The 14787-nt window shown below is 37.2% G+C and overlaps 1 protein-coding gene across 1 annotated transcript; it reads left to right on the top strand.

Moving 5' to 3' along the window:
* The first annotated feature begins 8640 nt into the window (after positions 1 to 8640).
* LOC125178178 lies at positions 8641 to 11329 on the top strand. The gene is made up of 5 exons (XM_047881336.1): positions 8641 to 8788; positions 9140 to 9295; positions 9824 to 10003; positions 10872 to 10976; positions 11322 to 11329. Exons 1-5 carry the CDS (start codon positions 8641 to 8643, stop codon positions 11327 to 11329), a joined length of 597 nt encoding a protein of 198 aa, XP_047737292.1.
* The last annotated feature ends 3458 nt before the right edge of the window (positions 11330 to 14787 follow it).

The following is a 14787-nucleotide window of genomic DNA, read 5'->3' as shown; positions in this document are numbered from 1 at the left end:
GGTGTGCTACACAAGCTATAATTTCGTGCCCTGGGGCTACAGTAAAAGCTCCCATTAAAAAACAAATAGAAGAAGAAAAAATACAATCGATTTTGTTTGGAACGCCTTCCTAGAAGACGTTCAATGCGAAATAATTAACGCTACTACGAATTAACGATCTACGAACAGCTTGTGTGCCTGAATTTATTTTCGGCTACTCATTTACATTTGATCGGATCAGGCCTGAGGTATTGACATTATTAGGAACTCTTCTCCCATATCTTGGTAGCCAAGTTGTTGAAAATACAATTTATTCACAGTGCTCTATGTTCGTAAAAGTGTAATGTCATGCATTTACCGCATGAAATTCAGTCGCTATGCTTTGATTTGTCAGGATCTGTATGATTCGGTTGTAATAATATAATATAATATATTTACGTACTCGCTGTCACGAAACTCTAGCTAGGCCGTACTGCTGAAAATAATTACGAGTTCGATACTCTGTCAGTCACTCAATGACATCTTCTCAGGCTAAATCCGGTAATCACAGACGAGAAATGGACCAGTATAAGTATTTACTCTGCTCCTTTTTTTACTGCTACTTGCGATGTTTGATACTATTTTGCCATAGGTAACTGGAGGAACTTCTTGCGTCCTTGGTTGAATAGGTGTTCCCTTCTTCTCACTTGCGCATCCTGGGGGATATTCTTTGTGGTAACTCCTGCAGCGAGAACGTCCAAATAATGATAAAGAAGGAAATTCTGGATATTTTTGTCGTGACAATGAAAATTTTATTATGTGCTTCCTCAATATAAACTTGCATTTTTAGTCAGTTGATGACGAATGACATCTCTTAATTCAGAATCGAATTAAATCACTTTGTACTTTCTCAAAACCACTGAATTGATAAGGTTAAATAATTATTTTGAAATTAAAATTTTTCTAATATCGTTTGCTGCTTTTATCCCAGAGTTGAGTAGTTAATAAAGATGAATAGATAAGAAATTTCTAAAATTTAATTTGAATCTTATATTCGATATCGCTTCTCGTCATTTACTCGCCTGATTAAATTATAATTGTGAAAATTTGCTTCAATTTTCAATATTAAATAAAAGTCTTAATGTCTTAACCAAACGACTCTCAGTTAAATGTTCCAATTAAGCTAAACGATCTTCATTTATATGCAGTTTCGCATCTGAAGCGTGCATCTGCTTCAGAAATTTGCATCATTACAATGCAAGCTAATTTTTCTGTAAACAGAAAATATAAGAAGTAATTCTAAAATGTGAGCCTCAAATGAATAAAATTTACTAATAAAATATCACGTTTATCATTCATTTCGATTATTATACATAAGTTTAGACAACAATATTGACGTCTCTTTCTGGTGATTCCATCTGGGATCCTAAGCTTAATTCATTCTCAGTGGCAGGTCCAAAATAAAGATTGTATCACTTGACCTATACTGACAGTGCCCAATAATTGTTCAGTCGTGTTGCTGTAGCATATGATTAGTGGCTGAAAGTCGGGGGTTTGAATCTGTCGCGCATGTAAGACTTGGCAGCAAGGCTAATAATAAATGTAACTGGTTTGACGGTCATCTGTTATATCTGTTATGATATCAAACTATTTATTGATTCATACAACTCAGAAACACCAGAATTTTTCTTACGTAACACAATTGGTTAAATCGCGTCTCTAAACAAAAGTTAAATATGATAAGTTTGTCCATAATCTATGAAAATAGAGACCAAACATAGTCTGCAGCAAAGTTGATCGAGTTGGTCTGTTGACCGCAAGTGATGGGATTGTTGTTGAGTCATAAATGAAACCTCATGACGAGAACCTCGTCCAGCCGACTCCTGTACTCAGAGGGGAAAACTGAGCCCAACAAAAACTCGGATTGCGCACAATTGAGTCATAATCTCGAATACAGTTACCGAGCTCCACTGCGGTGGCGATTCATCGAGTGCAAATCAGTTGATATGCATTTGTAAGCAGAATAACTGTGCGCATGTGTGGCCAATTGACTCACCTGAATTAAAAATTTTTTAATATAGTAGTAAATTATCGAATTGTGGCAAATTTTTGATAAATTTTAAGAAGTGGCGAAACAAAAAATCAAACAAGCAGTTTTGTTTCTTGCCAATGCCAGTATTAAACCATACCGCTAATGAAAGCTAGAATAATATTTCTAATAATAATGCCACTTTATGTATTGTATGACAAATTATTACCGATGAAGATTGCACCTAAAGTTCGCCCGTCGCCCTGAAAGAAACATATGTATCAACTGTGGAATTATTAAGTTGTTTCATGAATGCATCACGAAAATTAAAATATACATATTCTATGGTGGAAGAATTCATTGTATTGAGCAGTTTGAAATATTATTATATTTAGGAAGGTCAGGAACTGATTGTAGCGACAGAGCCCGTCGGAAGCGTCTTCCGTGCCCCGGGAGGCGCGGTTGAATGATTTGAGGGGAAACTGATTAAATTACGGAAGAGTTGCGTTAGGATCTTCAATAAATAAAATTGCGTTAGGAAGAGTTGCGTTAGGATCTTCAATAAATAAAATTGCGTTAGGAAGAGTTGCGTTAGGATTTTCTGAATAAAATTGAAAGTATGAAGATGATCCGGTTATGTACAATCATTAGTCATACTGCAGTGAAGCTGGTGTCATAACAGACGAATGCATCTGCGTCATATAACTCGACCAATTCGGTATCTCCAAATGGTATTTGCAAGTTATCCACATACGATCAAATCTTTGATATTCTAATAATATATCAGAAATTTTTTATTAGAATTTTTTTTCTTTATACTCTAGCATATGTACATTGGATTTTATTACATTTTCTCGAAAGCTAACGACGGACGATAATTATCATAAGCGTCGCACCGAGGGCTGCAGACCGTGTTCACTTAATTAGCAGGTTTAGCTCGACAGAGCAAGTCTTGTAAAGAAAGATCGACTGAGACAATTAATAAAATGTGGCATGGAAACATATGAAAAGATAGACGTTGTTATATCTCAATAATCTTATTAATTGAGCCCTCTCGTTTTTGCCTCCGATTAAGTCTAAGCATTGTATTGAAAGAGACGTGACCATGCCAATTGACAGCTAATGCCTTTTGTCAGATCAGTTAGTTTCAAATATTCTATAAGTTTGAGCAGCATAATTTGTCACAAGTTTGAGCTTCCCAGTCTCCATTGTGTGTAGTATAGTTGGACTGTCTTAGATTTTATTTTTATTGACACGTTGTCTGTTTGTTAATTATTTTCCCACGCTATTATATGAGGATGAGTTTCATTTACTGAAATGCCCTGCTATTGACATTCATCGTAATTCTATTGTAATTTTTTATTGAACCTTGTAAATTCACTAAATTTACATTGTAATTGTTTAAATAAATTTTTAACATAAAATTTTCTTTGTTTTTCAATTCGAAGTTCATGTGCGATTTAGGAAATCGGATTATATAAATACTTATTTAGAGTTGAAGAAAATGTCCATTGTTTATAAATCTCTCAATTTTAATGCCCGACAATATGTTCTCCAAGAGTCGGCTCTCACATTATTGCAATTATTGCAGACATAGAGCAACAGTCAAACTTCATTGTTTAAAATGGTAAATATTGTAATTGATGAAATATTTGTAGAAAGACACCATAACCGCTCATATCGGTCAAAATTTCATTCCATTTACTACTGGTTATCGAAATATGAGATCTTATGAAATCTACACATTTATCTTTCGAATATGACGTGCTTTTAAGCGTTATTTCTCAATACACAATCGATTTGAATGCAAAGCAAGACTGCGTGTTCGATTGGTGTTTCAGTTTGTGCCTAAAAGACGCATGTAATAAAATTGAAGAACATGGAAAGTACGTCATAGAGTTCAGAATTTACATTTTGAATCGACTACATAAATAATATTTATTTTTACTTTCCAGAACATTCAGACCTAGTTTGTATCAGCAATTCTCAGGGTTTTCAGTGTCTAAAATTATCAGACATGAATTTTTAATTAAGCGAGACATAAATACGCGATAAATACGCCAGAAATAAATTTTAAAAAATATGTCACAGACAAATAATTTCAGTGAGACGGGGGCACGGATATTCAGAAACTCTGGCTAAATTAAAGCGAGAGTTAATGAATTTAAAATAAAGCACGTGTTCAATTATGGATGTGTGCTACATCTCATCTATTTGTTCGGAACTAGGCATCGTGCATAGCGTTAAATTTCATTTACTTCAATGATGAGAACATATCGTCGCAATTTATCAGAAAGGCGTGCGTCTCGAGGTTATGTATTATAACATATATCGACCTAATGGCCGCAGTTGAAAAATGTTTATTCTCTAGGAACTCGGCGTTAACCTGCCTCTTTAACTTGCCAGGTTATCAGGCGGAGTTGTCATGCAGTGTTAACATGCCACGGGCCACGCACAACTTTCTGTTTAACTAGTATGATAGTGTTGAATTTTTAGCAAGTCAATTGAATTTTTAACAAGTCGTACGTCTTAGTCGTCTTTTAACAAGTCGTACGCGATCGAAGCACACGGTCGATGGTAGTGCTACGCTAAGTGACAAGCTACAGCTGCACTGCATATCAGGTGCCTAGACGCCCATCACTCAATCAGACTTGATCAAAGAAGTTAAACGTTATTTTCTCGTTTTATCTTATTTAATTGCGACACAGCAATGTAATAAAATAACTGAAACTGATAAAAAATATAACTCAGTACTCACTGCAGTGAGTGACAGAGAGCGCATTTTCTCATCGACGAAAACGTGAAGTCACGGACGGACGGACATGGCGAGCACAATAGCGCCTTTTTTCCATAAATGAGAAAATGAGCTAAAAACGACAAAAAACTCGATTCAGAGACTCAGTTTAATTCTCCTTAAAAGGGCTATACTGCGTTGAGTTTTTCTCAGCAGACATTCGCATTCTTGCTGGTCGAATCGACGCTGAAACAACTACCTATTACGACGTTGGGATCGCGTGGTAAAAAGGCTTAGAATAAAAATTGAAGCAACGTCATTCACGAAACGTTGTACTGGCGTTACAAATGCAACGTCGAATCAATGTTGCTAAAACGACGTTGCTGCAACATCAAATTCTCTGGTTGAATAGTTGTTGAAGAACCAACTTTTTACGCGTTGGGATCGCGACGATAAAAGGTTTAGAATGAAAAGTACAGCAACTTTATTCTTGAAACGTCGAACTGACGTAAAATGCACCGTTGCAACTGGAATTCATTATCGACGTTTTATCGTGACAGTTACATTAAGTTACATTACATGAACATATTATTACAGTGAGTTGCATCTAATTAGATATAAGCTTACTATTTGCAACCCTATCTATTCTCTTTCCTTTAATTCTCCACTGGATTAACAATTCGATCGAAGCAGGATTTGAACCCGGTATCGCTGCAGACCGCGCGACGCATAGCCACCTTGACTACGGTAGCTCGCGTGCATAGGAAATAACAATAAGCTAAATAATTGTTTAACTCCGTCAAAATTGTAATGCATTCTCTGGTCATTAATCGTACACGTATATATATGTATATCATTCAATGTTGGTGTGATAGCATTAGTTTCATGTCAGTAAATAACTAAACATTAAACGCACTTATATAGACGTTTTTCAACATTGAAATATGGTCATTTAAAGTCTTTTTAGTGTTGGTCACATGTCGACGTTTATTTTACATTTCATTTGGTTGTTCAGTATTTCAACCTGAAATCAACCTTGATTCAACGCTTAAAAATAGATCAACAATCAACGCACCAATATAGACATTTTTTCAACTTTGAAATAAGGTTGTTTTACGTCTCTTCCAGTGTTAGTCAGTTCGACGTTTATTTGACTTTTAATTTTGATTCTGCACTTAACATTGAGTCAACGTTCAAAAATTTAAAATAGATCAACATTCAACGTACCAATATCGACGTTCTCTCAACGTTTAAATAAGTTTTTTTACGTCTCTTCAAGTGTTGGTTAAATTTCGACGTTGATTTGACTTTTATTTCTGGTTGGTCAACATTTCAACAAGAAATCAACCAATGATCAACGTTGTTTAAACGTCATATGCCTGCTGGGTTATTACTCCTAAGCCTTGCTACTGAAACTATACAACAATATTTGGTATTCCATGCAGAATTGACCGTTCTCAGTCATTTTCCAGTTATTAGAATTTCGAGACATAACAAGATTCTTGGGTAGTGGGTAGTGAGAGTAAGGGTAGTGGGAGTAAGGGTAGTGAGAGTAAGGGTACTGAGAGTAAGAGGGTACTGAGAGTAAGGGTAGTGAGAGTAAGGGTAGTGAGAGTAAGGGTAGTGAGAGTAAGGGTAGTGAGAATAAGGGTAGTGAGAGTAAGGGTAGTGAGAGTAAGGGTAGTGAGAATAAGGGTAGTGAGAGAAAGGGTAGTGAGAGTAAGGGTAGTGAGAGTAAGGGTAGTGAGAATAAGGGTAGTGAGAGAAAGGGAAGTGAGAGTAAGGGTAGTGGGAGTAAGGGTAGTGAGAATAAGGGTAGTGAGAGTAAGGGTAGTGAGAATAAGGGTAGTGAGAGTAAGGGTAGTGGGAGTAAGGGTAGTGAGAATACGGGTAGTGAGAGTAAGGGTAGTGAGAGTAAGGGTAGTGAGAGTAAGGGTAGTGAGAGTAAGGGTAGTGAGAGTAAGGGCACTGAGAGTAAGGGTAGTAAGAGTAAGGGTAGTGAGAGTAAGGGTAGTGAGAGTAAGGGTAGTGAGAGTAAGGGTAGTGAGAGTAAGGGTAGTGAGAGTAAGGGTAGTGAGAATAAGGGTAGTGATAGTAAGGGTAGTGAGAGTAAGGGTAGTGAGAGTATGGGTAGTGAGAGTAAGGGTAGTCAGAATAAGGGTAGTGAGAGTAAGGGTAGTGAGAGTAAGGGTAGTGAGAATAAGGGTAGTGAGAGAAAGGGTAGTGAGAGTAAGGGTAGTGAGAGTAAGGGTAGTGAGAATAAGGGTAGTGAGAGTAAGGGTAGTGGGAGTAAGGGTAGTGAGAGTAAGGGTAGTGAGAGTAAGGGTAGTGAGAGTATGGGTAGTGAGAATAAGGGTAGTGAGAATAAGGGTAGCGAGAGTAAGGGTAGTGAGAGTAAGGGTAGTGAGAGTAAGGGTAGTGAGAGTAAGGGTAGTGAGAGTAAGGACAGTGAGAGTAAGGGTAGTGAGAGTAAGGGTAATGAGAGTAAGGGTAGTGAGAGTAAGGGTAATGAGAGTAAGGGTAGTGAGAGTAAGGGTAGTGAGAGTAAGGGTAGTGAGAGTAAGGACAGTGAGAGTAAGGGTAGTGAGAGTAAGGGTAGTGAGAGTAAGGGCAATGAGAGTAAGGGTAGTGAGAGTAAGGGTAGTGAGAGTAAGGGAAGTGAGAGTAAGGGTAGTGAGAGTATGGGTAGTGAGAATAAGGGCAATGAAAGTAAGGGTAGTGAGAGTAAGGGTAGTGAGAATAAGGACAGTGAGAGTAAGGGTAGTGAGAGTAAGGGTAGTGAGATTTAGTATAGTGAGATTAAGGGTAGTGAAGTAAATGTACATTGGGGGTAAGGGTGGTGAGAGTAAGGGTAGTGAAGTAAGGGTATATTGGGAGTAAGGGTGAGGAGAGTCGTAAGTATTTTCATATCTATTGAAATTGAACCATTCAGAATCACTCGAAATTGAACCATTCAGAATACTTGAAAGAGACGTAAACTAGATGATGTCGTTTTCATTTTTTGGATGAAGTTCATATATATACTGGGATTATCGAGCTACATTATCCCATCCACCAAATTTCAATGAAACTATAATAAATCACCTGGAAAATACAGGCATTTCTATGCGGATTTACGCTTGACATAAATTTGATGCTCGCAAATTGCAAACCATTCCATGCAAGTGTTGACCTGATCTTCGTGCCCTCATCCGTACGCAGGCGTCATGATAATATAATAATCTATATATATACACAGTACATATATAATATAATCTATGAAATATATTTGATATATATAATATATATAACATTTGATATATATACTTGATAATGGTTGCCTCAACCACCATGCAGTGACTCTGATAGCCAGATCATGTACTGTGACGACGAGAATATAATGGAGAATATACTAGTCATAATTGAAATGAACGAACGTCATTTTTGCTTCATGGATGTTTGTCTGTAGCGATCGATTGGATTATAATTATACGCCAATTTGCTAGTGAAGATATGCTCTGTAATTTGTGAACACTGCCGCAAGGCCTTGTGCGGGCCTTGTGACTCTTGGAAAGCATTCCCAGTCGCGACATGAAGTCAGTACAAATCGGATGCTGTACTTCTCAACACGCGTGGGACTAGCAAACTATGTTAGTAAGCTGCTCTTGTTTTCTGTACCAAGGGACAAATAGAAGTGCGAAATAAACAGAACTCCTGGAAATTTCGAAATACTGATTGTATACTGCACACTCTTAATGTGAAACAAGCATTTTTTCTAGAAAATTATAGACTCTTAGATTACAGATCTAGGCTGTCCAAGCCTTTGAAGATTCTTCATAAAATGAAATTATGAATGCAGGAAAATAGACAAATAAAAATATCACTTTACACAAATTTCAAGTCTTTACGCAGTTTTCGCAGGAAAATCAAGCCCAGAAAGATGGGCTTGCGGTTGCTTGGGGCGCTCGGGGCGCTGCTGTGCGTCTGCTGCAGCATCGAGGAGGGCTCAGCTTATACGTTCAGGACTTTCATGGGCGCGGAAATTGCCGCAACTGCGATCTCGGGCAGCGCGGTCGTGCAGCGTCCTTGTGAGTTTAATTAGATGTTATATACATAGCATGAAAAATTATTCGCTTTGTTTTCGTATTCGTTTATTTTATAGTGTGAAACATCGGCCTATGATAAATTGTGAGATCAATAAGTAAAAACTTCTAATCACTTCCCATTGACCGTATAATTGATGAAAAGCGTGTAGTCAAAATTGATGGCAGTTGTCGAACTAAGGGAAACACGGCGTGGTAAATCACGCATTTAAACATCAAACAGTATTTAATTTTCAAAGAAAACGCACTGAAATCATGCGTAATTTTGATACATATGGTAAATTCTCATGAACAAAAGTTGGAGGAAGAATTGTGTAAAAGTATTTCCTTCTCCAGGCGAGTGTCGCGCGCTGTGCGGGGACGGATGCGTCGCGGTGGCCATCAGGCGTCAGCCACCACGCCACTTCCACTGCTCCTTCACTGACAAAACCTTCGCTGATGTCACCACCGGACTTACGGTCCCTGCGCTCGACAGCAGGGTTTTCTACAAACGTAAATGTAGTTCCATATAAATATATTACAAAATTATAAACTCGAACATGTAAATTGTAACTTCAAAAAAATTCTTCTCACGTCATTTCATTCAATTTGCACATGAGCATAAATTTAGGTTGAAATTTGCCAATTCCACTATTTAGTCAGTCCCTGCTTATCTGAATATTTCGTGATGTGTGTTAAGCCCTGAAAAGCGCACTGCACTCAAGTTCTGATATTAATCAATCTCTACACACATTTAAATATTACCCAATAAATCACATGACTGTAGAATTGTTTATTAATAATATATTTATTACCTTTGAGTTCAAATCTTCAGATTTTTTAGTTCTAACAATACAAGATTCCTCATTTATTTATTGAAAACTCATTACTACTTACAGATTTTTACTTATGTATATTTTCAGATTTAAATTGGCCAAAAAACGAATTTTAATTCTATCCATGTACTGGTTTATAGCACAGACGCATAAAAAAATGAAAACTATGTAGTAATTTTTAACATAATTTATATTTGGGAACGAGGCCCGGTATGCCTGCCTGGCTTCACGCTCGTGGACAACGTGGGCTGCATTTACGTCTCCACCGTCGCACTGAACTTCACCGCCGCCGCCGCGTCCTGTCCCTTCGACTCCCAACTCTTCACCGCCAACTTCCTCATCGACTTCAACGCCATGCGGGAATACCTCTTGAGGAATTTCTCTAGTAAGTTGTAGGGTAAAATTCAGGAATCATCCAACTCCACGCGATAAAAAATGGTACGTCTCGGACGTGATAAAACAGATCTGTACTCATGATCAGGCTTATTTATTTGAACTACCTGTGTCACGATGAGCATTGTTCCTAGAGTCGTCATATATGAGTGACCGGGTGCCGTCGACTTTTACCTCTTCACTCCTCATTTTCGATTTAATTCCACGTCATGCACGATTACCTCGTGAATACCGACCGTAAGTCCGGAATGGACAGTGAGAATGCCAGTAAATTTTACCCTTTTCAGTTTATAGCCTGATTTTCGAAAATAATTGTGGAGTCGTAAATTCATCGGCAGCTGGCAGCAGGTTTTAAAATCAGTCCAGCTAACAATGATATTTAACCGCTCAAATTACTCAAGCCTATGCCTTGGATTCTAGCAACTTCTGTGAGAATTCTCGCATCCTAGAACTAAATTACAAAACCTATTATTTTTTGCTTTTAAATATTTCGTTTAGAAGGCTTGAGCATAATTGCCATCAGTGCGCTCACATTTTTCAAAAAATATTTTAAAAATTTTCAATGTTATCAAATTGTGAAAGCCTTTATTTCATCCATCAAATCTTCAAAATACCAATTTCCAGAACGCAGATGGTTTACAACTTTACAATGATGTATATGCACATATCATAATATGAATGATTTGTATACACACATCATTATAATCCATTACCCGACTGAGCCTGTTGAACAGAACTAAACCGTCGGCGAATTCGATGTACATGAAAAACGTATTAATTGTACGACTCGAATGAAGACACATATCACTACAGTTCTTGATTAAAAAGAAAATCTTAGTATTCATGTGTTATTTTCTCAGCCTCGCCAACGCAGTTTTGGATTGGCCTGATCCATGCTACGGACTCCACTTGGCAATGGCTCGGAGGCGGAACCGTCGCAACCACTCACCCATCGCCATACTGGGGTCAATATGACCCAAATGGATTAGCTACAGTGCCTAATTGTGGGAGAATGTATCTTAATCCTGGATTGAGTTACTTTTATCATCTGGCCGATGCACCTTGTGCCGCAGCCTGCAAGTTTCTGTGTAAGCAGATTTGAAGCCAATGGCTTGAAATGACACAATGCGCCCCTTTTGCCAGCAGCTAACCAATAACTGTGTTTATTCTGGCGCAATACCTTGAAATTATCAGAGTCGCTTGCATACCAGCTATTCTTAGCAAACAGTAAGAACCAAAAATTGCACCACTGATACGATACCCAACCTCACGCATTAAAAATAGAATAAATTTATGGGTAACTCTTGCAGAAGGCTGATCGCTGTTTCTCCTATATCAGTGAATAAGTACGTTTTATTTATAGCAAATCATCGTTGCAATGGAATCGGTATTCCTGTCACGCATTCCCAATCATTGTTTCGTAACCAGAATTTCCAGTCATGGCGACATTTCCCTGATCCCGTTAATTACTTCGCAGCCAAAAAATTTTGGGCATGACTTACAATATTTACGAGGTGATGCATTGGCGGCTTAAGTGAGAGCTGAGCGAGACTCAAGCTGCTAAATTTCGTTTACTTATTAATCATAAGTCACAAGGACGCACGCATTGGTCTGCGATGCGTTGCAATCTTCAAGTTAATTCCTACAAATGTCTTCAAAGTTCAGTTGACATTAGATTGAATTTCGATCTTGCAGAAGTTTAAGTATTTTTCGAGTATTAAATTTCGAGTATTATTAGTATTAGTATTTCGAGTATCTTTCGAGTATTAAATTCTCAGTTCCCTGCCTGACTTCACTTTTGCCTCTCTACTTGTCTTATTTTCGAACAAGAAAATTTTCAGCTCGAATATATGTCAGTGTGTATTGCTCATATATTACTTCTTTATATTATTATAGGCGATTGATATATATAGCCAGTATAATGGTATTTATGACACTCTTTGATTTTGACATCAATTTAAATTTTACTATTATGTGGTATAACAGATATAACATTAAAATTGTTTCTAAACGTTCCAATTTTCTAAAAGTTTCTAAACGTTCGCAGGCCAGTCTTTCGCTCCCGTGATTCAATTGTAATGAGAATATTAGACGCCAATAGCATCATATTGGATGACAGTCATAACAACTACCACTAAATGATGAAATATAGTTATAATAATAATGACTCTCCACGTATGCTACAAATAACGTTATGGATCCAGGTAACCTCTCTGTGTCTTGAACGTCTGGTACAAATATTATTTATCTCAAAGTTGTATTGTCAATGTGTGGGATATTAGTGCAAAGCCAACCTTATTTCGCTTCGACGAATAATTGAAGATTTCTATGAACGACAACAAAATTGGGAACGAACTTTGGTCATTATATTAATTTATATAAGCCTTTACATTGACATATTAGTGCTTGAAAGAAAAATGCTTCTAGTTTTCTGGCACGGTTTCTTTCCATTCTTTAAGGAGAAAAGTTGCGGCAACATTTGTGTGTGAAACTGCACTGCAGCACAAACTATATCTCAAGAAATACTAAACCTTTTCGGGAATATTTTTTCTTTACTATACTGCAAGCGCTCTGGACGCATTCATCAAAGAGATGAACTAGTAAATATAAGACGTAGCCAACTCAACTGGCGTCACTTGCACAGTAAAATTTGAAGTTCTCAATTTCTATGGATATTCTTGCAGACGATTGATGATGTTATAAAGTTAACCTATTATTTGGAAATTTTTTTTCCGATTACTATCTAAAAATGAAATTGAGTTGAAGTAACTGCACATTTTTAAGCACTAGTATGTGGATTGAAATAATATGAAATATAACGGCAACCGCAAGTGTATCTGATATGTTTTATTTCTACCTAACTTATGCATAGATCACTTCAGGGTCTAATAGAGGCGCTTCCTGCCAGCATTGCAAACCGCAAACAAATTATCTACAAGTCTTTCAAATGAACGTGTTCGAAAATCAACTACGATGCATTAAAATATTGAACAGTTCCGGGTCATACAGGAGCGAAAATTGCTGACGATCGTTGAGTTCAGGGTAGTGGGAGTGAGGGTTTTGGGAGTGAGGGTAGTGGGAGTGAGGGTAGTGGGAGTGAGGGTAGTGGGAGTGAGGGTAGTGGGAGTGAGGGTAGTGGGAGTGAGGGTCATGGTAGTGAGGGTAATATTGATGAAGGTGAGCGCAGTGATGGTGAGCGTAGTGATGGTGAGGGTAGTGATGATAGTGAAGGTAATGATGATAGTTATAGTCAGTATTGTGAGAGTAAGGTTGGTGACTGTGTTTCATGTTCATGTTTGGTTCAATTTTCCACACGAGCCAAGTCTCAATTGTGCTCGGCTCAGGCGCCTGCAGCGGCTGGTCTCCAAGACGACGCCTTCGACCCTGTCCATGAAACATTCTTGTGTGGTGCGTGACAGTATGGTTTTATATTCAATTAAAAAGCAAACTAATTTTCCTGACTCCATTAAAAATAATTGGAGATAATAATAATTATAATAATAATAATAAATAATAATCATGCTGCGTACAACACGACATGGAAATTGTTTGGGGGCAAAACCATTGAAACGGCTAAACCTTCGCTGTGCTGGGGCTATTTGGAACCGAATGTAATGTACTATGAAGAAGGCACTGACTATGCGGCACTGGCATATGTGCAATCCAATAATTACTTCTACCACGTGGCCGATCAGTCCTGTGTAAACCATACGAGTTTTGTGTAAGCAAAATAATTTGTAGTATTCCGCATTGTTTTGCATGCATCTCGTTTGCAACCAGTAAATTTGTAACTGATAATTTTTTGGTGTAAACTAAAAATTCAATAAATCAACAGAATCAAACGCTTTACGATGCTTTAAATGAGGAAATCTGTAGTTCAGGATCAATGAATCAGATTTATTGGACTTAAAATTCCCGCATAAACATGTTAAATGTTTATAAAGTGATATAAATGTCATCAGTACAAAAATCAAATAAGCAGCTTAATAAATACTTCCGTTATTTTTTATCTCTCTTCTCCGACTGAAGGAACACATTCAATAATGTGACGTAGACACGCACACAAAAAAAATAAGATTCAAAGTATTACGAGGCAATGATTATTTAGTAGTAGCATTAATTTCTGAGCATCAATTACAATTAGCAAGGTCAATAATTCCTCATTAACAACGCACGTCTGGCGCAACTTGAGGTACATGAGTGGTCAGGTCTTGGCTGCTAATAGCAAAGCTAATATCGATCTTTCAGACTCGTCTGGGAGCGATTGTCGCTTTCTTCACGACTTCGGACTGAAATATTTTAAAAACTGAAAAGAACATGTGCCTGTAAAGACGAAGAATGTAATAAAAAAATGTATTCATTTTGAATTATTTTCTGATGTAATTTGAATCAGTTATATCTTTTTTGAATTTATTAGAGAGCAATATTCTGAAGCCTTGAATTGATTGAATGTAATGAAGCATTCTGCATGGGTCATGGAAATTTGGTCCCTGTCCAGGAATTACGCTATTTACTATGATATTGCCTCTTTATTCAGATGAATCCGGATCTATTAATTTAAATACCCACACATTCTTACTAGACCCGACCCTTATTTCGATGTTCAATTCGTGTGTCTACCATCAATACGTTCATATAATTACCATCAATCTTTGCTTTGTATTACCCTTAACCAATAGTAGTAACTACTTGAGAATCGTTCTTTACTTTTTAGATTGTCTACTTTAGATTGTCTACTCAAGTTCTTCTATTATAAACGAAAACATGCAATAATTA

The sequence above is a fragment of the Hyalella azteca genome, unplaced genomic scaffold, assembly GCF_000764305.2.
Source record: "Hyalella azteca isolate HAZT.00-mixed unplaced genomic scaffold, Hazt_2.0.2 contig7647, whole genome shotgun sequence".
NCBI lineage: Eukaryota > Metazoa > Arthropoda > Malacostraca > Amphipoda > Hyalellidae > Hyalella > Hyalella azteca.
Note: the sequence above shows the minus strand (reverse complement) of the source record. Positions and strands in the feature narration are given on the sequence as shown.

Excerpts from the sequence above, each read along its gene's own strand:
- LOC125178178 (XM_047881336.1), top strand. The coding sequence starts at position 8,641 with ATGGGCTTGCGGTTGCTTGGGGCGCTCGGGGCGCTGCTGTGCGTCTGC. Across the intron at positions 8,789-9,139 it reads CGCGGTCGTGCAGCGTCCTT|GCGAGTGTCGCGCGCTGTGC; the intron begins GTGAGTTTAATT and ends TTCCTTCTCCAG. Across the intron at positions 9,296-9,823 it reads CAGCAGGGTTTTCTACAAAC|GCCCGGTATGCCTGCCTGGC; the intron begins GTAAATGTAGTT and ends TTTGGGAACGAG.